The sequence below is a fragment of the Ambystoma mexicanum genome, chromosome 12 (assembly GCF_040938575.1).
Source record: "Ambystoma mexicanum isolate Mex_15411 chromosome 12, UKY_AmexF1_1, whole genome shotgun sequence".
In the NCBI taxonomy this organism is placed as follows: Eukaryota; Metazoa; Chordata; class Amphibia; order Caudata; family Ambystomatidae; genus Ambystoma; species Ambystoma mexicanum.
Genome location: NC_090936.1, coordinates 159,649,175 through 159,675,418, shown reverse-complemented (window position 1 = coordinate 159,675,418; position 26,244 = coordinate 159,649,175). Strand labels below are relative to the sequence as shown.

The 26,244-nt window shown below is 43.9% G+C and overlaps 1 protein-coding gene across 2 annotated transcripts in view; it reads left to right on the top strand.

Moving 5' to 3' along the window:
* BEST3 (bestrophin 3) overlaps window positions 1-26,244 on the top strand; it is a 469,126-nt gene that overhangs the window by 150,256 nt on the left and 292,626 nt on the right. For both annotated transcript variants that reach the window (XM_069628231.1, XM_069628232.1), the window contains one exon: window positions 15,715-15,948. In XM_069628231.1, coding sequence (XP_069484332.1) covers window positions 15,715-15,948 — 234 coding nt within the window. The remainder of the gene's footprint in view (window positions 1-15,714; window positions 15,949-26,244) is intronic.

Sequence of the window (26,244 nt, the reverse complement as noted above, 5' to 3'; positions counted from 1 at the left end):
GCACCGTGGCTGTTACGTGAACAGTCACGTGACCGTTCCTCGCCACAAAGCACAGCTCAATCCACCCTTGCAGCGATAAGCCCGACGGGGTAAAGGGCGCTGACTGTTGTGCGGCTGTTTGGCGCTGGAGGAGCGCAATATAAAGGTAACAGACTGACGGATAAACAACATCTGAGTGTTCTTACCCAGAGCTGAGACTGGAGTCCGGTTGAACTCACTGCTTCGGTTAAACAAGGTGAGCTAACCCCGCACTCTGTAAATATCCGATACTATCTATTTCTGAAAGCTGAGCAAAAAGCGCATAACGCCAGATTCAAATAGTCTATCATTTGGGTGGGGTGTTCTCGGGAGTATGCGGGGGGCCTGACCCCTTTGATCCCTAATCCCCCACAGTACGGAGATTATTCTAAAACTGAGCTGAGTTGAACACACACCTGTAGAGACTCGAGCACTCACACCAATAAAAGAATGACCGAAACACAAGGCCCTATTGGAAAAGTTAACGCGGACCTATTAGCACAGACTAAAATGGCGTCTGCTGGCCGCCTACACGCAGAAAGTTTGCTACACCCACAAACAAGATTACAGTTGCGAAGATGGAACTCGCTGGCTACCTCACGCAAACCCACACGGCGGCAGTCGAGCAAGCCCGATTGCAAATCTGAATGCAAGTCAGAGTGTGACGGTGACTGCATGGGCGAGATAAACTGTTCATCATCAACATCTGATCCCGAAAACAGACAAGATCTAGACCAGGCGCAAATAAGAGAAGGACAACTGAAAACTCCTGATGATATGACCAATAATCAGCTGCGCCCTATAAGTCCGCAGAACGCGGGGGGAAACCGGATAGCGAGCTGCCCAGCGGCTTTATGTCTCGCTCCCCTTAACACAGAAGGAGCCCCAGAAAGTGACCCTTCAAGCGCGCTCCTGAGTAATGATACCTGCGACGCCGAGTCAGGCACTAATGGTTCTCCTTGCAAACTACTTCTAGAAGCCGACATGGGCCAGGCCTTGATCCCCGATGAAAGTGGCATCTTACCACAGGTCATCGAGATGGAAGCGACGAAGAAAAGCTCAACCACAAATAGAACTGACTCCTCCCCAATCTCCTCGAAGAGCTTACCGGCAAACGGAGAAGTGCATCTGCATCTAAAGCACAAAATGGGACTTAGGGACGAATGGGTTGGCTCTCCTAATGACGATGAAGTTTTCCATCAAGCACGTCACGACACAATCGAGACCCTTTGCATCAATGAGTCTACTGCTATGGGATCCAACAGGAGAAATTCACTGGAGGTCGTTAACAAGATACTAAATGACATCTCACTAATAAATAAAGCACGAGGCGCCACAGTAAAAGACAGACCGGACACTCCGATCCACGAGCCCAGTGTCACAGAGGCCATTGAAGATATTGTAGATGTAATGAAGGAGACCTTGGGAGCTCCGCCTCTATCGCAATGGAAAAACGCCTATGGGAAACTTAGGCGCATCGACCACAGCCTATCTCCTACCCTACCGTGTTCACAGAGAAAAGGCACAAAAATGCCTCTACAGACTTTAATGAGACCAACAACACCCCCATCCAGGCACGGAGGTGCCCTTGAGACGAGACAATCACCCCTCTCTTCGTCATCATCGTCAGACTCTTCTTACTCAGAGCCACAGTACAACAAACCAAGGTGCCCCAAAACCCCGAACGCACCTAACCCCACAAAATAAGCATGAGGAGTTTTCTTCTGAACTAGTCGGATGTATAATGAAAGAGATTCAACCGCTTGTGATGTCTTCTCTTGCAATATCTATAGCTCCGTTTCTAAAACTATACGAGCAAGTAGATGGGAACCTCAGAGATCTGTCCACACTAGTTGCAATGATCAACTCAAAACTGGTAGGTCTGGACATGGAAATCACATTAACGAACCAAGTGCAACGAGACTCCAATAAAAGAATTCAGGCTTACCTGAATACTCTTCTGGATCAAAGGAAAACTAACGGATCGGAAAAAAAGTTACTGGCAGAAATCGCTAAAGAAGCACTCAACCTCTTAAAAACAAGGAAAACCCCAACGGAGTTTGCCAACGATGAACGCATTAGTATCCGTCCGATTCCCAAGAGCTGACCTGCATGAATAACAAAACATGTGCTCAGGCGAGCACCAACCTGGAGCCCAATCTGAATAAACGCGATTCTCCATTGCAACAACCTGAGAGCATCACAACCGGAAGCCAAGAGGTGACTAGCCCTCTGCCACCGCCTATAGATCTAACCAAAGATGATGCCACACAGCAGAAAAGTTTACATGAAGACATAAGATCGGAGGAGATAAGGAATCCTGAAGTACTTGATAACGCGACAAAAGTTATTCCACCTAGTATGCACTTACAGGAACAACTTAACAAGCCTTGCTTTCAAACAATCTTAGATAAAACGAGATCAACACTGAATCCAGCCTCCCTCGATCCACAAACACCAACTACCTCAACTGACATCGGGAAATGTGGCAGACAGCAAGATTGTGCCTCCGGGCATCTTGACACTGAGGCTGAAAGGATCAATGGCATCTTTGCGATCTTCAAGGGAAACACTAATCAGATTACTGGGACACACATAAATCAAACTAGTAAGCAACCTCAAACTAAAAAAAATAAAAATCAATGCATTAAGAACTCCCGACGTGGCAACAACTCCAGAAAGTTCTTACGTAACATAAAAACAGTAAATGTAATCGTAAACCAGAACATAAAACCTGTGGATCCAACCCTGAATTAAAAGAGCTCAGAAAATGAGGTGACAGGTGAGCTCTCAGATCAAAAAAGTGAGGAATCTGACAAGGAAGCCGAACAAATGAACAAGCTGATGAATATGTCAACCTATGAGGACACTGACGAATTGGAGCCAACGGAACCTAAGATTTCAATTGGGTTACCTTCAAGTCAGAATGAGCCTTCACAAGAGACAGAAAAAATGTGTACAGAACTAAAACCAACATCTACATCGTTGTCTTCACATGTTACAACGCCACAAAGAATTTGTACAATGATTCCCAAGATCGCAAATACTGAAAAAGCCCTACCTGTGGAGGCTAGTCCTATCTTCCTCACTCTGACAGAAAGACGGGAAATTATGCTCAAGGAAAAACGAGGTTAGAGAGAGTCAAATGACAAAAATACCCAAAAGCCTTCCCCAGCCAGAACGCAGGAACGAAAATCGAGAGTTTTATGCTGATGTTCGAAAATTTGCACCAAACAAGTGCTATGGGAAAGGACTTTCGGCGATCAAAGCTCCTGCTATAAAACAAGCGCCTTGCGAACATAAAGGAAGTGCTCCTCACCAAAATGAGCAGTCAGGCAACAAAACTTCCACATCCATCTATAAAATAAAGATTGAAAGATTAGAAAGTCAGGAGGACATGATCATGAACCGCAATAATGTTCTACGATTACTCCACTGCGTCCCGCGTCTGAAAACGATACAATCGTATGACATCCAAACAGTGGAATTTCCACAGGAAGGCCAAAATGATCTCGTAATACTACATCTGAAATCAAAAATGATAACTAACAGTATCTTAGATGCAACGCCTGAGCTGATGTCGCTTGGATTCGACATTCTGGAATTAACCAATGAAGATATTTATAAAAACCACTCTAACAAAATTACAGAACCACAGTTAGTCTCACCCTTTTGGAAGAAAAGTAATGAAGTGAAGAGCTCTGAGAAAACGCGAGAGGTTGGCCGACATAATATAAACCAGAGCATCAACAGCGATTGTGGCCTAAAAAAAGTGGAATACGCTCAAAACGACTTGGTGGAACAAATCCAAATCACAGTCGTTGGCACTCAAGCCACCAACAAGTAAAACCGCACAGTGGAACTGGAAAATAACGAAAACGAATCATCGGACAACTGGGGGTGGCTTGCAAAAGCCCTGAATAAAACAACTCAAAGCTAATGCCAACTAGAAAACTCGCCCCCGACTGTCAAGTTTGGCTCCTGGAACACCAGAGGATTTGTGCATTTATACCAAGAGAGCTGCTTTCCAGGGTTGGATGTCGTTTGCCTTCAAGAGACGTGGCTGGACAACTGTCCCATCTCTGGAGAATATGAGATTGCATTCATTACAGTTATCAAACAACTGATGGGTAGGCCCATGGCAGGCCTTATTACCCTGGTCAAAAAAAGCTCCAGATACCAAATCCTCAATACCGAAAACGTGACTCCCTACATTCAGGCAACGACAATCGCACAAAGTAACGTAGGAAACAAGAAAATCCACATCCTGAATCTATACTGGAACCACAAGATAATAAGCGGCAGTGGATATATAGACCAAGTTACAACTGTCACAGATGATTGGTTCGAAGCAGACGCTGGCGCTGATACTGTGATCTGTGGAGACTTGAATATGAACTGTCTAACATCAAACATCGAATCGAATCCAAATAACTCTAAAAAAACACAACTCGCCAGTCAATGGGCGACAGAGACGGAGCTAAGAAACCTCATGCTGATAAACGGAAACTTAGCAGGTGATATTCCAGCTAAACCAACTTGGTCTAGAGGCACCCAACGATCGACGCTTGACTACTTTTATGTCAGTGAGAAAATACATCAACACTCGATATCACTCGTGGTGCACCCTATGACCAATAGTGATCATGACTTAGTCATTCTGTCATGTATCACAGCTTATAGAGCTAAAACCTCAACATGGAAATTCCCGGTAATGATTGAATCCAACAGGGTCAGACTGAAATTAAAGAAGACAGAGGTTAAAAACATATTAACCACATATGTGGATGAGCAAAAGGAGACTGAATATATCCATCTCCATCTCTTAGACGACTTCAAAGAAAAACATCAAGGATCCAAAGCTCGTGGCTTTGTTGCAAAACATAAATTTGACCTAGAGGTGAGAAAAAGAAAGAGCGAATTAAGAGCGCAAATAAGACATCTACCGAAAACTGACTCCAATAGCTATCTAACTGCAAAAAGAGATTGTAAACAAAAGTACAAAAACTCGTTACGAACACACAAAGCAGATATGATGCAGAACGATTCAGAACTAATAATGGAAAAATTGCAAAACAAAAATTCCTCGGATTTTTGGAAGATAATCAACAACGAAGGAGCCCCGCAAATGGCATTACTGACAAATGTAATTACTGAAGCTGAGTGGATACAACACTTCTCGAAGCTGTACAGTAAAAGAACAACCGCAGTAGAGACTCCATCATCTAACCTAGAAACATGGAAGATAGATTTTGATAAAAATGACATCGAGGAGATAATAAAAAGAGCCAGCTCCTTCAGAGCACCAGGCCCGGATGGTCTAACAAACCACACAATCAAAGAAAATCCGGAGCTGTGGGCGGAGCTATGCTACACGATGTTCAAAAGAATAGTAGCCAATTGTAAAAGCCCGGATTCATGGAAATGCGCAATAATCATTCCAATCTTCAAGAAAGGGAATCGTTCTGACCCGACAAACTACCGACCCATCGCGCTGCTAGACGTGCTAGGCAAAGTGTATGCGACTCTGCTACAACAACAACTTGTGAAATGGGCAGCTGACTCAAAACATCTGGATCCACGACAGACTGGTTTTGTCAAGGATGTACGAAGTAATTCGTTTATTTGTGGTCAGCCGACACGTGTTTCGACCCGTAGGGTCTTTCTCAAGGCTAGTCTGTTTGCTGATTGCCCTCAGTGGGGTGTTGTCCAATTTGGAACTGTCCTTGCGGCAGTCCTGGCTCCTATTGGGCCCTTTGTATTGTGTCTGCGTCCCTGGGCAGTGATCTGCTACTCCCAACCAAAGTGTTATGGATATCATTTCAAATTTTTATAACCAAGATAACTGGGAGCCAAAAACCTTTTCCACGTACCAAATGGGGGCCCAGGCTTAACCCCAAAACGGCTCCTGTGATCTTGCCAAACTCACAATCTAAATATAACTACTGCACAGCACAGGCAGGTTCCATTCCTAGAACCTCAACCCACATTGTCAAGGATGTAGGTTGCACCTTGAATCTCCTCTTAATCAGTCTTCTCAAAATGGAAGCCATAAGAACAAGAACCAAGGTGTACCTTGCACTGATAGACTTCTCACATGCCTTCGACAGCATAGATAGAGAGCTACTATGGGAGAAAATGAAGACGTGGGAATGTCCGGAAGATCTGATAGCGGCCATCAAAGAGCTCCACACTGGTACAAGCATTAAAATTAGCCTGGATCAAAAAGGCACCCTGTCCGAAGCGATAAACACCTTCTGCGGGGTTAAACAGGGTTGCCCGCTGGCTGCTATAATATTCAACTTATTTTTATCGGACATTGGAGGAGCAATTGACAGCGTACGTTCCTTTTCTCCAAAAATACACGGAGCCCCACTAAGTTGGATGTTATATGCCGATGACCTAATATTGTTAGATGTAACTCCTATAGGCCTACAGTGAAAGATTGATGCAGTGGAACTATATGTGAGAGCTAACGGCTTACAAATCAACAAAAAGAAGTGTGAGGTGCTAACGCTGCAAAACTTGAAAACATCAAAGCACAAAAAACCTAAATGGCACTTGGGAAAAGAGTGGCTAAGTAACACAACAAACACGAGATACTGAGGCATGCAAATCAATTCAAGCCTGAACGACAGTCAATGGGAACAGGTAGGCAAAACCAAATGCCGGCAATTTGCATGCCAAGCTAGCATATTACACAAGAAATACGGAAAATTCTCAATAAAACCGGTAAGGAACTTCTACTGCCAAAAGGTAGTGCCGGCCCTGATCTTTGGCGCAGAAAACGCTCTCGGATGCTCTGCGGATGTCTGGTCCTCCCTAGAAAACATCTTCTGGGTAAGAGTTTTGCAACTACCAAAGGGTACATCAACTGCATGTATCAGATACGAGCTAAACTTAATATCAATCATCGCACGAGTTAGCTGGAACCTGTTGAGACTCTTCAGAAAGGTGACCATGAAGAAAGTGGCCTTGCAATTTGAAATACTACAAAATCCTAGCAAAGGAAATCCCAACTGTCTGCTGTCGTTGGGGTATAAACGCTGCGAGGAAATATTGGCTTTCTACGACATCGACCTAAAAATCCTACACGACAACCCGGATGCCGCAAAAATTAAGGTCTGGCGAATGGACTGGATCGTGACTGGGAACTTAAGATCAGCTAACAATTTAATGAAGGATGACCCGTGTGAAGCTAGGAATCTAAACACTCTACAGTCTTATATCGAATTGTTCCCAGATAATGGCAGCAGAGCCCTGTTTTTACATTTCAGACTAAACGCATTTAAAACAAGAGAGTGGTCTAGAGAGCTACGCAAAACAGAAGAACTTAATGTAGCCTGTAGATTTTGCAATCAGATGGAAGAAACCTTAAAACATCTGACACTCCATTGCAAGAGACTACATCGGGAGAGAACACTGACATTAGGGCCTCATCTAATGAAATTTCAAACGCCAAGTGCGGACGACTGGTGGCAAGCCCTGTTCGACATCTGGGAGAAACAACTGAACTACGCGTTAATTCGCTTCCTGAGCCTGTTGAAAAAACTACTGACATAATACCTAAAACAAGGGAAAAACTGTGAGAACGCATCAAAGAGGCTCCCAGATGGCGAAGGCTCGAATGCGGCCTGTGATCTTATGATGTTAAGGTTTTAACAGATGAGAGTTACCCGGACATTTAAGGAGAGAAGAGAGAATAAATTGTAGTGTAATATCTGTTCTTCTTTTTTAAAGGCATTTCTGCCAATAAAAAAAAATAAAAAAACTGGAACTTCAGAAGTCGCCACAGGACCTGAAAATCCGAAGAGGGAGAAGCTGAGCCGACCTGCTACGACGACACCACCGGTGGAGCCCTGCTGAACCGACTCACCACTTCCCAACGACAGAGGAGATCTCCCTGCTGGAGAGTCTTCTTCCCTTGACTGGTGGGCACAACCAGTTTACCTTCTTTTTCTTCGCTTCCAAGACGTCCAAGTGGTCGAATTGCCCGTGCCAAGCACCCCGGCAACCGGATAGCCACTTACCCTTGCACCGCGAATAAAAGGACCGCTCCTTTTAATTGAGAGCTCCGCGGCTGGTTTCGTCCCTGCAAGTGCAACGGACTCCTGCTGTCCTCCACGACGAGATCCTCTCTTCCTCCGGACGAAGCAGCGACTTACACCCACTGCCAGGAATAACTGCCCCCGCTGGAACGTCCTCACCAGTTTAAGGTACCGTGTCCGCCCGGCTTCCCTTTCTAAAGATTGCTACAAGGTAATAATAATCCCTTAACCTTCTGGACTGGGCTGGCCACCTTGACCATCTAACTGGTCCCTTTCTGTTGATCCAACTCCTTTCTGAACTTTTTGCGAGACTTTTGTGCACTTTTAAACCGTGTGACCTTGGACACATTTCGTCCCGAGCCTCTTAAAGTGGGTCCGGCCTTGTTAACTTTGACTTTACGGTTTTAACCTGCCTTCTTCTCCTACTGTGTTCTTACGAAAGTGTTGGGATCTGTTTCTATCTTTGCTCTGCCTTTCTCTCCCTTGTAAGCCGATTGATTAGAGTGCCATCTTCGCTAAGCGCTCACCGCTGTCTGAAAATAAGTGTTGCTTTACTGAAGACTTGTCTAATAATCGTTGAAGGGAGTGTATATCTTTTAGTGACCGTGTTTTTGAACTGCTTAATATTAGTGTCAGTGTGTTTTATTAGATGTGGTTTTTAAATAAATAATTATATCTCTTTTACACCGAGCTCTGGTCAGTGTTTGCTTGTTCTACTGTGTTCTTTTGACCTATTGTGAATACTCTGTATACTGCCTAACTCTTCTTGAGAGAAGTCTGACTGCTCAGCCACAGCTACCAGGTAAATCTGGGTGGTACAGACTGCTACCAATTGGGTTTACTGCCAACACCTGTAGTCTTAAATCTTTTGCAGTGGTCCCAGAGGGAACTGCACAGGTTTCTGCCTAACAACAGGCTTGGCAGATTTACCCCCAGCTCTGAGCTTCCGATTTCCGGTGCTATTACCACCAGCGGTTATAGCGCTGAAGATTCCCTATTGTGGGAAATTCCCGAATGGGCCCAATGGGGAATGGGGACTTACCATTCTGCCAAACCCATTATCCGGCGCTAATAGCGCGGGGGATTTGGCGGTAGGGCTAATAGCCCTGGCGGTAATACCGCCAGGGTTAGCGCCCAAGTCGTGACAAGGCCCAAAGGATTTACAGGAGATCTTGTCTGTCTCATAGGTCCACCATCTGGAATGCACACCCCTTTCACTTGATGCATGAAGAAGCCTTCCCTGGGTCCTACAAAGACCAAAGAGACTGAACTGCCCGTAGGTCTGGTCTTTATGAACTACCACCACAAATAGGCTAGCTAGGGCAATATTCAAACCCTCAAATAAATAATACAGATTTTTGAGAGACAATTTATTGTTATTTGGAGATAGGTGGTGATTAGTTGGAATTTTCTTTATCAACACGTGCTCTTAGTAGCATCTTAGATTTATTTCTGGGTTTAGGTTTAGAGTCTTCTCTTAAACAAAAAATAAACTTGTGCTTTGATATGTGGGCCGAGTGATGTAACAAGCTCCTTGATACCGTCATGAACTAGTGGCATTTCTAATTTCTGCAGGCCCCTTAGCCACTTGTGTCAAACGTTCTTGAGGAGTTCAGAGTGCACATATCTCTATCAATGTAATACACTACTTGCTTATGCTTTATAATGTTGGAGATAACATACTTAGCTTGTCAATCTGTTTTCTCTGGTGAGTGATTTTGTTCTCCTTGTCTCACTGGTCGATTTTTGTTCTTCTCTACTTTCGGGGACAAGGCATGCAGACATTAGTTTACCTGTTTTAATGTACAAAACTTTGTTCAATCACTTAAAGTAAACTATTATGTTCTAAATGTTAGTCATCCAATAAATTTAGGACTGCCTCTAAGTGTGCATTTATATGGATCCATGCCAATATGATCTAGAATCAGGGGTTCCGAAGTGAATGAGTGGGGAATGTGTAGGTGTTTTGCCTTTTGATGGACATCTTTAGTGTAATGTTATTTTTCCTCTTGGGGAAACATAATCATTATGGTGAGAGAAGGATCAGTCTTTCATTGTAAAAAAGAAGGATCATATGACCTATTTCTGTGGTTGATTTTAGTCGAAACAGTGATATTTATTCTTGTATTGGTAGCTAATATGAATATGTTTAAATGACTAATTTGGAATTGCTTTAACAAGTATGTGTTATACTCTTATAGAGGCTTAGAAGGTTCAATTATTTTTATGATGGGCCAGGAAACACGTGACAGTAACAATATGGGTACTGAATACCTTGTGAATCATTCAGGTTGAAAACATGTATTCCATCTGAACCTGCTTTCTGTATCCACATGGGAGTACATTCTCCAGCTAAATCTGATGAAGTATGGTGGCACCTGTTTATGCCTTAGGAATAACTTGGAGGAGGTCTTCTCAACATTTCGATGTTTACTGCATAGATGATTACTGTAGTTCTTACAAGATTCATTGTTAAAGTCATGCAGTTCTAAAAACACAGGACTTGCAAAATGTTGACGCAAATTCATGTGATTGTGATGAGAAGTCAGGTTGAAGTCAGGTTCATTTTGTAAGAAGACCATTTTCTGTTTATCTACATGTAGATAAACCCACATGAACTGAAGAACAGGGATTCACAAATCAATTTTGGGAGGAATTCGATCAAGTTTGGAAGGCGCTCAATCTGGAGGCAGATAATTTCTGATAGGGTGGACTCAAAAACCTTGACACACATTGAATTAGAACTGAGAAGGTTGTTAGGAAGGTCTAACTAGTGTCAAGATAATTATGACCAGAGCATGTGTTTCCATGTTTAGCAGTTATGTGGTTAATTCAGAGGATATTTCTCTGGTGTCTTTGGACCTAGGGACATGCAAGTAGAGGATTATTTTCATTGAAAGTCAGAGTCTCAGCTTGGGATACTGTTATGCATCTGGTTAGTATAGCCCCATTGGGGCTTGAAACAAATACCTTGTGATCCGTTTTAGATGTTAATAGAATTTTAAATATTAATCAACTATTCTTCTTTTGCTATTCTTGAGGGATGGAAAAGGGTTGTAATCCCTCTGCCTAGATCCCTTTTAAAAGCAGCAGTTCAGCTTCTGTGCCTAAAATAAGAAACACATAGAAAACAGTTTGTGACCTCTTCATGCTGCCAGTACTTCTAGTTTGCATGCCATAGTTATGGAGTTAATTACGAAGACATTAATAGTTGTGATGTCCTTAGTTGAGGTTCACCCACCTGATATCATCTTTCGTAATTAGTTAGTGGGAGAAATGTTTTTCATATGTACCTGAATGACAAAAATGCATTTGAGGAAGTGCCCACAGAACACGCCAGTATGTTTACCCTCACATGCAGGGCTACTCCTTGGTACTTCTTATCATAGGGTCCTTGAGAGGTCCATTCATGCCTGTGTCCTACTCTTTCTTATATAGAACACATCCAGATGGACGTGAGCTGGCATGATGTCAGAAGCCCTGATAGACTGCCAAGGAGTTCTCTGGTAACATACGCTTTGTGACAAATCTAGTAATATCATCACTGATTCTCTGGAGGGAAGCATCCCTTACGTGGCCAGGGAAAGGGAGAAGCTACCTGACTCTGACCCTGGGGGTGGCTATCTGCGGGAGGACCACGTAGGGGGAGGATAAACTCCAGAGGACAGAACAAAAACATTAGATCAGAATAACCCTTAAAACCCTGTATTTCTCACTGACACCTATTTGCCTTTTCAACATTTTTTTTATAGTATATTGTAATACAAATATAGAATCTCAAATTATAACCAATCACCAACCTTATTTGCATTTCCCTCTGTTTGACAGTACTGAGACGAGGAAGAGTGATGGAGTAAGTAAGTAAGATCCCTAGAAGCTGGAAGCCAACGCTGCGATCTAGTGTTTGGAGAAGATTAACAGCTGCCGGGAGATTCAAAAGAGATGTACCTGAATCCAGTGAGAGGCTTGAGCCTCCCAGAGTTGGTTTGGACACAGGAGGGTGAGAGCTGAGCAACCCAAGAGAGAGGCAGAGGCTGGCTCTGTCGGTGACTTGTTCTGACACGGGACAGAATGCCGAGGGCAAGCAGACCGCCAGAAGCTGCGCTGAGGCTGACACAAATGGCGTGCAGGAGAGGCAAATCCATGGAACATTACCGCTTGAGTGGCCGAAGCAGCGAGAGCCGTGCACGTGCACAGCATAGAAGGGCAAAGCAAAGGTTACTTAAGCATGCAGAGTCAGCGAACCGGAGAAGACAGAGAAGGCACGAGGAACACCAAGGTCGCCCGGTAAGCCCAGAGAAAGCGAACGGGTTACCAGAGCGCGTGTTGGTGAATGCTGTGTCGTGTTAAGTAACACCATTGAAGAAGTTGATGCAGATGCAAGAAACATTAGAAACGGGTTAGTGACCCAGCGTTTCAAAACAGGAATTGGTGTGAGTGTGAACATTGCTGGAAAAGGGTCGCGGACCCGATATCTGAAGGAAGAAGTGAAAGCAGAAACACTGAGTCTGACGAACTGGAATAATTAAAAGAAATTGTGTATTTAAAAGGGAGATGCAAGGGAAGGCCAATCCCCTTGAAATTGTGAAGTAAAGAGCATTATATGTGTAAAGGAAACTCATGTAAAGATTTATATCATTTAAGATTGTGAATACTTAAAATAAAGCAGGGAAGGTTGAAGGAATACAAGATAAAAGAGGAATTTTTCCTTAAAAAGCACAAAGGCCTAAAGGAAGATAGAGAAGCTCAAGGGAGAAGTCGTTCTCGATGTACTTGTAAAGCGAAGCCTTAAAAAGGAAAAAGAAACACAGGGAAGGAGCCCCACTTTTGTTGAATAGTGAAACTTTGTGGAACTTTATCCGGAGAGACTGGATAGAGGCAGAAGGATAAGAAGAAACATAGGGGAATGGAGAATCCATTTTCCTTGTGGAACTTTATTTCTTTCTGTTCTGCACCCTAAACTTTATATGTTTTGAACGCTGAAAGAAGGCTATGAAATGAATGCATAGTCTATAGAAATCTGCTTAAAAATATTAGTTGTACAAGCACTGGCTCTGTTTCTTTTTTTTAAAAAAAATGTGAATTGTACACCTGATTTACACAAACTAAATAAGTTTGGCCTGATGGGCCCAATTTGACTTAATCAAACAAGCACTGAGCCTCTTGGCCTGTTTATTTTTTCACAAATTGTGAGTTGTACACCAGATTTATACAAATGAAATAAGCATGGCCCGATAATTCCAATTTGACTTAATCAAACAAGCAATGAGCCACTGGGCCTGTTTATTTTTCACACATTGTGAGTTGTACACCTGATTTACACAAATTAAATATGCATGGCCTGCTTTTCAGACTCACAATTTGTTTTCTTTAAGTACAAAAATGTGAGTGAGCGCTTTTTTTAAACTTGAATTTCTTATGTTTATAATTTTGTTATTTGGTATGTTACGGAGGTGTGCCATACTCAAGTTTCATGTGATACCACTTGCGACCTAACAATAACTATTAAGGGCATTGATCAGGATAGGATCTCCCCAAATTGCTGATAGTTTATAGAAATCCCCTTTTGCACATTATATTAAGTTTATAGTGCCAAGGGTCAGATTAGGGTTTTTGGACACAGGACAGAGGACGCACTTTTGTTTAACATCCTGACACAGACATTCTTTAGCAGGGGTCGAAATTGGGATTTGTTGACCACCAGGAAAAAGCAGCTCCTGGGTATCGGTATCACCCTTTAGGCAGGGGCTACCGCTGGGGAACCAGGAGTCAGTCCAGAGCGCGCAGCAAATGTAACATGAGCGCAAGATGCAAACTTTAACTTGTCCATTTGCATATTATAAAATATGCTTTAAATGTCCCTTAGGTGTCTTCTTTATTCTCCTGTAACCACATTCCCAAAACTACAGTTAATATCAAATAGCTATGTGTGTTTGGCACCACTTGCCAGAGGAGTCAACTGTAGCTCCTGGTAGCTGTTGGTTGCAAGCTAACCAGGCCCCACTTGCTATAACCAGGAGCTAAATAGCTCCCAGCTCCTGACAATTTCGAACCCTGTTTTGTTGAGGCAGGGAAACCCCTCTTAGAATAGGGATAGATAGGATTTCCACCAACCCTTTTATTGTTTGAGAAATGAAAGTCAATAGCAAACAACAAACCTTCTTCTGTGTCCGAGCCTTACTTTTGATCACTTGGGGGTTTCTTAACAACCTGCCAGGTCTACATCTCAATTCTAAGTGATGTAGGGTCTCATAGCAAGTTGAAGAGTATCCCAGCGGTAAATCCACCAGGATACCACCCAACACAAATAGCGTTACCGCTTCTTGGTTTGGCGCTTTTACGCCGGATCCCAAGTTGTGGCACGGCTGTAAGTCCCCAATTTTTAAAGAGTCCATAGGACTCTATTGGCATTTTCAGCGCATTTATCGCGGCACAAATTGCGCGGCAGTAAATGCGCCGAAAATGGGCAGAAAGTCGGCAGATTTACCTCCAGCTAAAAGCTGGAGGTGAATCTTACAACTTACTGCCCAAACTCAGGTTTGGTTGGAGCGCCCCATTTTTACCGCTCTGCCCAACCCGTGATGAGGACCGTAGTCTTAATAAGGGGCTAAAGCTCTGATAATTTATCTAAATAGAGTGCTGAAATTTGGATTCAAAGGGGAGAATGGGGAGCAATGCATGGGATACAGCTTTCAAATTTGACAGGCAACAGAAATAATAGCTCTTAGAGGAAGGCTATTTTATCCAGAGGTTTGGTTGTATCACTCAAATTCTTGGTTCCGATCTTATGCTTCAATGTGAAGGGTTTACAGATTTCAATTTCATTTCTTCATTGAGAATTTTCTCCAGTTCATTGTCTGCATGCTTCCCTTTTATAATGTGATTAAAGTGGCTGCTGATTCCTAATTATTGCCTATGGGAAAAATGTGCCGTTACCTTCCAACTTAACCCATGTGTGTGGTTTTGCTCAAACACAATAGGCCAGTGTGGGGAGCTTAATAGCGTAAACAATGTTCTCTGTATTCCAGTAATGTTGCCTGTTAATTTCCAAATTCTGTCATGCAGTTCACTATTTTTAGTGTTTTTTGTAAACTGACAGAGTGCCCAATATTTACATTGGTAATATCATGTGATAGCCTTCTCCCCCACAAGAAAAATACTTTTTCACTCAAATGTGTCCCACATAAGACTAAAAATATGGTCCCTCCTCACTAATTTTCCTGGTAATGCTTGTCTTCACATTATATTAGAACTTAATGGAATTATTGATGAGAGCCTGAGAGTCCCAGAATTAAGGTGTGGGTGTGTTAGCTGGCTGATAAACAAATAAAGTGATTTATGAGCATTTTCTTTTTAACCTATGATGTTTAAGACAAGTCTTGGTTGATCATTATTATTGTAACACGTTACTGATAATTGTCATTTCTTTTGGCTTGGCAAAATGAATTTCAGACTAAGCTCTTTTCCTTGCTCTTTTTAATGTCCATTGAGTTTGCAATTCAAAGTGCATGCCTTACTACGTATTTATTTGTGAACACCCTGAATGAATAACACTGACTCAGTACACCAAGCATGCTTGGGTCTTACAGCCCATTGATGAAATTCAATAGAATCCGAGGCTTCATTCTGATAAATGTTTCCTTTGTAGGATTCTATGTGACACTGGTCGTGAACCGATGGTGGAATCAGTTTGTGAACCTTCCATGGCCGGATAGACTGATGATCCTTATCTCAAGCAATGTCCATGGCACAGACGAGTATGGTCGTCTTCTCAGGAGGACATTAATGCGCTACGTGAACCTAACTTCCCTGCTGATATTCCGATCTGTCAGCACAGCTGTGTACAAAAGATTTCCAACCATGGATCATGTTGTAGAAGCAGGTACTTTCCAATGTATTCACATTGAGCTATCTACCCGGAAAGACCAATATAGTTATGTTTTCAAAATTGCACTTAATTACTTCGAGCATTGTTTTAATTAACTGCTGTCCATACCTGAGTTTGCTAACTTTTCCTAAACTGGTTGCATTGGTGTAAAGTTATGTTTCTTACTGAAATTTGATATAGTTGGCAGGATTCTTCACTGTTCCAACTGACCTTATATAGAACTAACTGTCTTAATATAAACTCAAATTGACTACTAAGTTATCCTCCATGATATATACGGTTTGGATCCAAAGTGTTTTTGGAGGGCCGCCCCTTGCCCAGAGCAGTGTTATCTCTCGTATTACAAAAATGGATACGCTGAATACCACTGGAGCACTACCAAGCGCTCAGTAAGGCACAAGACACCCTAGCACCACGGATGAAAACAATACAAGAAAAACCACAGCAGGAAGAATACACAACAGGAAAAATGGCAACAAGGTAAAAGAGACATCCCACTTAGGAGCGTGAGGAAACAACATGAAACACCAGGAATACCTGCAAGGGACAGCAACTGCAACAGTGCGGCTCTTAATCTCTTACACTAAAAGTTGTTGATTTTGCATAGAAAAACACACTGCCAAGAGACCACAGAGGGGGCTGCACACATACCTTGGGCAGAAACCATGAACCACAGAAATTGCCCCAGCTGGGATATAAGGATAAAGACGGGTAAAGTACCCAAACACAAGGAGAAAGGGGATGACACTGCATTGATATTATTTTATTTAATCATACTATAGGTATTATTAAAACAACAACCCTTGCAATCCTACTGTGAGACATACACCAGTTACAGGACCCAACATATCAAATGCTATCACCTACTCTCAACATTATATCATGCCTGTACAGAAACAACAAGGGTAGTACAGAATTACTTAAACCCCACTAGGAAGCACTGAGCACCAGAAACTGAAGGGGGCACACACCAGAACCCAGCAGAGAACTGAATTATAACAAGCAACAGAAATGGGCAACACCCCTAAACAGAAATGTAAGAAAAAACACGGAAGACGAAATCCTTCAGGCTCTCACTCCCTTCATCATCCAAAACAAGCCCTAATGTCATAACCAAGTAGAAGTACATGACATCATGAACCACGACCCATATCATGACTTCTGGAACTGTTAGATGAATAGCCCTTCACTGGGGAACACAACCATAGAGCTGGACATAAGCCAAAAAGATAACAGAAGAATCATATGCAGGTGACCATCAGAACAATTTTGAACGACAGCATTAAGCACAGCAGTGATACCAACCAAACAGAACAGCAAACGCCCGGATATCAAATTCTAAAACAGGACCAAAAAATAACTAAGTGCCAAAAAACAAGATGCATGCATGCATGCACATAAACGCTTTGTCAATCTCAAAGCAGAGAGAGAAGGACACATAGACCTTCACTTTGTAGCTGAAACATGGCTAGCTGAAGTGGTAGTAAAGGGAAATATTCCAGCAAACCCCAAGATTATTATAACAAACTGCAAAAAATTGTGTAGAATAGGAATATCGCTTATCCTTAAGGGCCACATTGCAACAAACGTAATCCCATCTGCAAGAATATCAGATTGTTAACCATCTCTACACCACTGTAAAGTCAATCACTGCACTTCACTGACATTTGCAGAAAGGTTTTCAGATGCAGTTGCCAATTTAGTATTGAACCACAAAAAACATACTTAGGCGACGTTAATATCTGGTTTCATCAAAACTTCAACACAGCACCATAACTCTGCCACCTTGGCAGCCATGCACCTCAAACAAGCATGAAGATATAAAGTATGCTGTGGCATGTGAGCTTGTACCACATTGTGGATCTTAATATTGGCCATCTCTGGGAGTAGTTAAAAACAAGGCCAGGCTTCCTACAAGCGCATGCTGAGAAGGTTTGTGGTTTGAGATTTACGTTACCCATGCAGAAGAAACACATTCAACAAGGGTTTACTTTGGCAATTGTGTTGATAGAACTTCATGTGAATAAGGCAAGCATGGATATTAATCAAATGCTCCTCAATTTCTTATTTGAATGTTTTTATTGCAACTGGTTTAAACACTTTTTGTGCATTCCCCTTGCGCCTTTCCATTTATGTCCTTTTTATGCAGACAACATTTTTCATTTGTATCCTTATCCACCTAAATTGTCTAAGTTGTTTGTTCTGTTTTTCTGTGTGTGGTATTTCATGCAACAATAGCGTGAATTCGGGCCCAATCCCTGCCTGCCCCGTTGCACTCATGCACTGCCTCCTGGCAACGCCTGCACTTGTGGTCTGTATCTGCAACCCTACAGTTCGTTTACTTGCACGTATTAGACACCTGTTGTCTGCACTTGAACACCTGCACTTGCCACCTCTTGGCCGTACTATTTGTTGTTGTTTTTGATCCCATGTCTGCACTTGCCCAACCTCCCCTCCTATGGCAATTTTCCCCTCCACTCTCCCCTGCACTTGCACGATCTCAATGTCACTAGGCCTAGTAAGCTCATTGTCTTTGTCCTCCCTCTGTTTCTCTTCCCTTGCCTCGTGGCTCCTTGAAACACTTGTGACTGAGCGCGTTATAAGTGCCATATCATATCATATCATATCATATATCATGCTTGCAATTTTAGGGCTAACTAGGGTGTTCATCATATGTTTTCTCTTTTGCTGCTGACAGCATGTGATCGAAGGGGCAAAACACTAGGATATGCACTTGACACAATCTACTGCAGTGAAGACCCGGTAACAACAGACCCAACCCCCTCCCATGGCCAACTACCTCTCCATCCCATTCAGTCACCAGTACAGATAAGCATTCTTCCCAAACACAAGAAAGCAATAACAACAGCATCCATATCTTGGAAGGATCTGAGCGTGGATGATCTTAAAGGCAAAACATTTCTCCAACCACAGACCACCTTTATGGTGTTAATCTAGAACATGGGCTGATTACATGACAATAATGGATTCTCAAAGACCTGATGGACAGGCTTATTTCTAAAAAATATTCAGAACCTCCCAGAAAAAAACATGCAGCTAGATGTTTCACCCTCCATATACGTACCCAAAGAAGAACAATAGGATACTGGAACACATATGGTGAAAAGCTGCAACCAGCGCCACATGAAGTGTATTTGTATTGTGCCCAACGAATATAAAAAGATTAATCAAACTGAAAGCAGATATTCAACCCACTTGTTATGGCTTGCACTTACTAGTGTTCCTGTCCCTCGCTCTGCTGGCGTTGCTACCCTTTGTGGCACTTGAATGGCGCTGCCACCAGTGCCAATTCCGACAGTGCGGGGGTATCCCCTGTCGGGGTGTCGGGACTCCACATGGGGGCTTCCATGTTTGCCACATGGTGCATGCGCGGGGGCCAGTGTCTCGGCTCCTTGCACGCTCTTCACTTGGCATCATTTGTTGCTACTCACTATGCCCAGAGCGAGGCTGAGCCTCATTCTCACCTTGGTGCTAGTAAATGCACTGCTGCCACTTGGGACATTCTGTCACAATCCTCTTCTACTGGAGGAGAGGCTGGTTCCATGCTCTCGGCTCCTGCCCTTTTTTTGGTCTAACCTCTCTTTGTTCCTGCTTCTCTTGGCCTTCTGTCTTCTTGATATCTGACCATGGTTGTTAGTGGTACCTAGCTATTCCCCTCTGCCATTCTTCTGGCTCACCAATTCTGCCTTAACATCTCACCAATGTGCTGTGCTTGCTCTCTCCTGGAACTACGCTACTCATGGGTCATGTATTTCATGTGATTCTGGGAGAGCGATCTACATCACAGCCTTGGGATTATTGGATTCCCACAGCAGGGCAAAGGGGTCTTCCACACTGCCCTTTCTCCAGGACACATTAGTCGTCGGTTGGACTCCACAGACCGTCTCCAGAGCCACATATCAGGTTCCAAAGCACGGTGTAAGGAAGGCATAGTATCAAAGTAAGACACACACAAGTGACCACAGTTCAAGGGTGTTTATTGAACTTTCAAAGAGGTGTGATTAACGCCTATCTAAACTTAAATCTAAGATGGGAGCAAGCTACGACCATCAAATAATAAAGAATGCAGTCCTAGTGGCGTTGTGTCAAACAAAAAAGGGCCGATACTAAAATAAACAATTGACAATCCTTACTACTAGCTTCAAATAGTGTGGGGTACAGTTCATGAAAAAGAAAGTAGTGTTCATAAAATGATAATCAGGATATTTGGGCCGTTGGCCTCCCTTCCCCACGTTTTCAGAATGGGGCAAGGCGGTTCACTCTGAGCAAAGCGCACACTCTGGCGTCTGTAGTTCGAGGATATAATGGCAGTTCTAATATCAGGGCCTTCTGTGCTCAAGTCTCTTTTCCATCAAAGTCTCTTGTTTCTGAGGGCCTGATGTGCAAAATAAAACATAGAAAGTTCCTTTTTTCTTGTAACTAAATGATTTTGGAGGTTTCTCCCTGGATCCCCCTCAGCCGGGCTCAGATCCCCTTTTCTTGTAATTCCAAAACTATTCCTTCTCAGGTAACTCAAGGTTCACCCTGGATCCCCTTCAGCCGGGTTCAGATCCCTCTTCATATTCAACTAGTCTTCCTCAGCTGGTCTCGGACCAATTATAAGTTCACTTTTCCTGCTAGGGTGACTCACGGTTTACCCCGGATTCCCCTGAGATACCTCAACAAGTCTCACTTTGCCAGGCTCGGACCAATTATAAGTTCACTTTTCCTTTTCGGGTGACTCATGGTTCACCCTTGATACCCCTCAGCCGGGTTCCGATCACTCTTCACGTTCAACTAGTCTCCCTCAGCCAGGCTCGGACCAATTTATCAAAGACTTTCAATTGTGCATAGGTTTTTGTTGGACCCGTTGTAGGACCACTTTGATTCAAAGTTTCTTTCTGACAACGTATTTCTCATTTAGTTCGATACCCAACAGAGACCTTCGAATGAGCACCCCCTTGAGCACCGGAACACTCTGTAGTTGGTATCTGATATAGCTTTCAACAGTTCATTGACTCCATAAGCTTCCAGTTGTTCGCACCTCTTAACACATACGCTTCAAACACACTTCTTTGTAGAATTCTTCATACAATGTTGCAGCTTTCAACCTTGGTTCAAACATAGGGTGATTTGTGTATCTGTTTCTCCCACTCTCCGGCTGTGCTGCTTTTACTGGAGTGGCTTTCTTAGAGGAGCCAAGGACAGTAACAGGGTGGCAATCGCTTCTCCCGGCCTTGGCTATCGGCACGGGAGCACCCCGGATACCTTTGATGCACAGCATAGGTATGCTCAGCTTCAGTTCCTTGTGTTATGCTTTTCACTTTCCAAGACTCGTGTAAATAGCGGTTTCTAGAGGTCAAAGGTACTTCCCTCCTTGCAACCCTCTCTGGTTTTTCTGCCTTTCTCCTCATGTTAAGTCACCACCTTGGAACTGCTGCTTCCTCGTGTGCTTTTCCTTGCTCAGAGTGTGCTTCCGTGCTCTGCCTTTTATCCGTGTGGGGAAGTATGATGGGTGTCAGGTTTGTGTAATGATTAGTAATTGCCTGACCTTGCCTGACTAAGGTGTTGGGACATGTCAGGTATAAAGCTCTGATGTTAATCTGTTGTTGCTCATGATGACCTGTCCGTGCAAAAGTGTTTGTGTCAGAAAAGGAGGTTGGGGGGGGTGGGTTGTGCTTCCTAGTATCCTACCTGGTAGGATGGGGAAAAGGTGTTACAGGAAAGGGGATACTGCGTCTCACCCTTCGGTGTCCCACTTTCACTCCCCAAAGACCCCCCATCCAGGTGATCCTCCCGCACTGGTCCACCCCCAGGAACTGGATCCAATACCGAAGGCTGTATCCTGGCCACCTGGATGACAGATCCCCAGAGACTAGTCGGTGAGACACCTTCAGGTTTCTCACAACAGCAAATCGCACAACTTGACAGATTGCGACACCAAGAGTCCAGCTCCTTCGCTGACATGGAGACCTGCAGGATCTCTGTGATGAAATGCAATCGCTGCATACCAAGGTTGCTGGGCTTAAAAGTGAAAACGGCAAGCTGAGAAAAGCGTTGTCAGTCTCTACATCTACAGCCATGGTTGAGAACGGGAAAAACCAGCTCCATGAAGTGTGACGGGAACTCACACCGATTAACCACATTTTTTAAACATTTCACAATCCAGTTTGTGTATCGACCAATCCATTTTGAGAGTGATAAACCAAAAATAGGCTATTTGACAAGAAAGGCTGTGGCTTGGGCTACCTGCTATGTGATGGTTCGTAGCCCATTGCTGGACAATTCTTCTGAATATGAAAAACGTTTTACATTGCCCAACGAAGCCGCAGAGGCCCAAAACCGTCAGGGGAATGAAGAGTTGTTCTCTTATATCAGCTGTTTCAAGCATTTGGCAATAGAGTCCCTCAGTCCTGAAATCACCCAGTCCACATTATTTAGGAGAGGACACTGTGACGAGTATCAAGAAGAGCTTCTTCATATACCCAAAACCACCGCATTAAAGGATTTAATTGATCAAGTACGCTGGATAGACCAAAGACTCACAGAAAGATGACTGGAACATAAAAGGACACACCCCACAGAGATTCGTACTATGTCTAATGTTTGCTTTCCTACTCTGTCCATTGTGATGGGAGAAACGGCACCGGAACCTATGCAAATCAGGACCGAACAAGGTCCTTTGACAGATGCAGTTAGGCCTCGACTGAGGCTTTATCGCCTGTGCTTGTCTTTGGGGCTTCAGGTCATTTCTTGGGATCATGTCTAGTCCACCCAGCAAAGCCGTTGCAAAACGAAGAGACCTGTAGATCAAAGGGAAGGGGAGCGACAGGCTCGCCTCTTGCAGTAAAAAACCTTCACACTGAGGTTCCACTACTAATGCCTCCTGCCACCCTCTTTATGATTGAAATACAACTACAATGCGTGCCCATCATGCATCAGGATTCGGTTTCCTCCATTGCCTTGTGAATCACCAACAGTTCATACAAATGGGTTCTTCAAGATCACCAACCTCTACCCATCACCTGTTAAGTCCTTCAAGGATCCATCCTGTCCCCTGTGATCTACAGTCTTTATGTGGAACTGCTCGGAATCCTCCTCTCACCACACAACATTCACATTCACCAATAGGCAGATGAAACACATATCTACCTCAAGATATCCTCCTTTGAAGACATCCACAGGCTCAGGAACTGCCTCACATTGATCCAGTTTTGGATGTCCAGTGCTTACCTGAAGCTGAACCCCTCCAAGACTTCCAAGAAATCCTATTGCTGACCAACAACACAGAACACCCTGACACCAAGACCTGGCTCTCTGCTATGAACCTCAAAGGATTCACACACCAACTGGCCACCTGTGCCAAGCCCCTTGGGTTCAACTTCGATAGACTCCTCACGTTCAAACAGCACATAGCAAGGAAGAAATGGCATGGTACCAACTTTTCTCTGGTGGAAGATAAAGTCCTTCATCCCAGAAAACAACTTCAGATCTGCTGTTGAAGCCCATGTCCCTTTTGAAAGACCTTCCGCCGACTACCCTGGCACCCCTGAAATGTGTCCTGCATGCTGCAGCAAGACTCATTAAAGGACTCTACAAATGTGACCACATCACCCGACCCTTATCGAACTGCACTGGCTCCCACTGCAAGCCCGTATTATCTTAAAATCTGTTGCATCATTTACAATGCTGTCATCCTGAAGTCCCCAAGCTGCCCCACATAGAAACTCAGCATCTCCAGAGGCCTGCGTTCCACCAGAAGAAAGGAAATGTGCAGACTTGAATTACGATGGTGCAGGAAGGGAAGATCCAGAAAACAGGCCTTCTCTGTCAATGCTCCAAGGCTCTGGAACCTCCTCCATGTCAACATCAGACTTGGCGCATCACTTCAGTACAGTTCAGGAAAGACCTCAAGACCTTCCTCTTCAAAGAATGGTAGCCCTCAACACCTAGGTCCACCCACCCTAACGGTGACTTGGTGATCTGCTCCCCACTTTCTTACCCCCTGGTTGGTTGTAGATCCCTTGCAGCCAATTGCCCACCCTGCTAGCTCTCGCTCCTTTTTTCTGTGCTTCCATAACTGTGTTCTTCCCCCTATGATTGTAATGCACGCTGTTGCTTCCCAAAGCTAGGTCCTCGCTCAATACAAAAAGGTACTCTAATAATGATAATAATAATAATAATAATAATAATAATAATAATAATAATAACAATTACCCTTGTAGACAGCTGGCCTTCTGGGAACTACTTGGATCAGGACTTTCTTTGGCAGAAGGGTATTTCAGCTATCTCCAAAGAACAGGCCTCCTTAGTGCATGTCATCGACAGAACCCCCCTTGCGTTCAAACCTGTTGTTCAACAACCCGCTACCCTAAGTATGTCACTAAGTATGTCACTTAAGCCATATGTAGAGACAATGGGCCTCATTACAAGTTTGGTGGTATTCTTGCTGTAAATCTGCCGAAATACCACCAAATCCGATTTACTGTTATCACCACTTGGTCTGGCGGAATGACTGCCGGATTACAAGTGGTGGTAGGCAGTGTTAGTGTTACACCTCGGGTTCAACTCGCTTCGCGATACGTGCGTTATCCCCAGCTGAAGGAGCGGCGTCTGTCCAGGGTTTACCCTTTCTGGCAGCGTTGGAGGTTGCTAGGGAAACTACGGCGTTCTCCGTCGGGTCACATGACTCATCAGCTGACTGCAACAGGACTCGTCAAGCCAACGCGGCCTCACAGGCTACGCCTCCTCCAATAAAGGAGTCCAAAGCCCCAGCTGCGGCGCTTCTGATTAGCGTTTCTTACCATTACTTGTGACTATATACCTGACTCTTCGGTGTCTCGACCTCGGAACTCTTTGTGACCATTCTTCCGCCTCACCCTTTGCATTGTTACCTGAATACCTGTTGCCAACCCGGACCGCTTGAATCTGGACTTGCTACTTCCTGTCCTTGTGGTTTTGTTTTCGTGTATTGCCTTACACGCAAATCCCCTGAACTGCTCACTTAACCACTTCTTACCATCTTGACGCGCAGTTAATTCCGGCGGATCCTGCATTCCCATTGTCTGCCATCTCTACGCAGAACTCGCTGGCTCCTGCTAGCTCGAAGGTACATCTGCTGCTTTACGCCTTGCTCGCCTGGGAATTGACTGCACTGTGCCCTACCAGTAACCTGCTAAGCCTACGGCCCTCAATCTCTACTTTCACTTAGTTGGGGACTTGACATATTGGCATCCACACTTTCTAGACACACAACTCTACAACACCTTGAACATCAGAACCTTCTTGTGCATTAATACGAACATTTTGGAACTGTCTTGTGCATTACTACGAACGCTTTGGAACTTCTTGTGCATTACCTTGAACGTTCTGCTGCCTAATTGCATCATCCCGGCACTAGACGTGTCCCTCGTTTTGTCCAGGGAGATTTCCCTTACTAACTTCCTGTTTATTGTTTTTTCTTGTCGTTGTTTCGCCTAAAAGGATTTGCCTACGGATAGAGGGTAAGGCATACGATAATAGTTGTTTCACTGTTGTCTTCACTGTTAGTACAGCAATCCAGTCAGTAGTCCCTGTCCTAGCTAAATTGCTTCCAATTCCTGTTCCTCCTCAGGTTCAGCCATTAGACCGTTCACCAAGAACTCAGGTAGTTCTCCCATTTGTAGATTTGTTTTTTAGGGTTATTTGTCAACTGGTGTTAACGTATCCTCTTTTCTTTACAGCATGGTGTTAGTGTAGCGGTGTGGGTGTTCCCTGCTCTTTTGGGTGATTTACCATTCTCACTGGTTCCTATGCACAGCAGGAAGGTCTATTGCCAAAAAGAGTTCCCTCAGTTAGAGGAGGTCGGTCTGGGTCATTCCCCAAAGGGAATCCTCCCAGCAGTGTCTGAAGATTTGGAGTCTTGAACAGCTGACTCGCATAATTCTGAACAACGCCCCTGCCTGCCTGCACAGTTGTGAGTAACAGTTAGTCCCTATTAATTGGAGTCCATAGGACTCCATGGGGATTTTGGCGGAATTCTGCCGATTAGGCTGTTTCTTGGCAGTAAGGCAGATCAAATTATATCTAGCATTTTGATGGAGGTTTTTCCTCCACCTTACCTCCAAACCCATAGTTCGGCAGTGTGGTAATGCAGTGGTAACCCCGTTTTTGGCCACACTACCGAACTGGTAATGAGGCCCAATATCTTTTGATGTTATTACCACGCCGGCGTTACCAGTGGTGCTTGGTCTCCCATGGATGTCGGCACATAATCCTTTGATTAATTGGAAAACCTGATTCATTATTTTC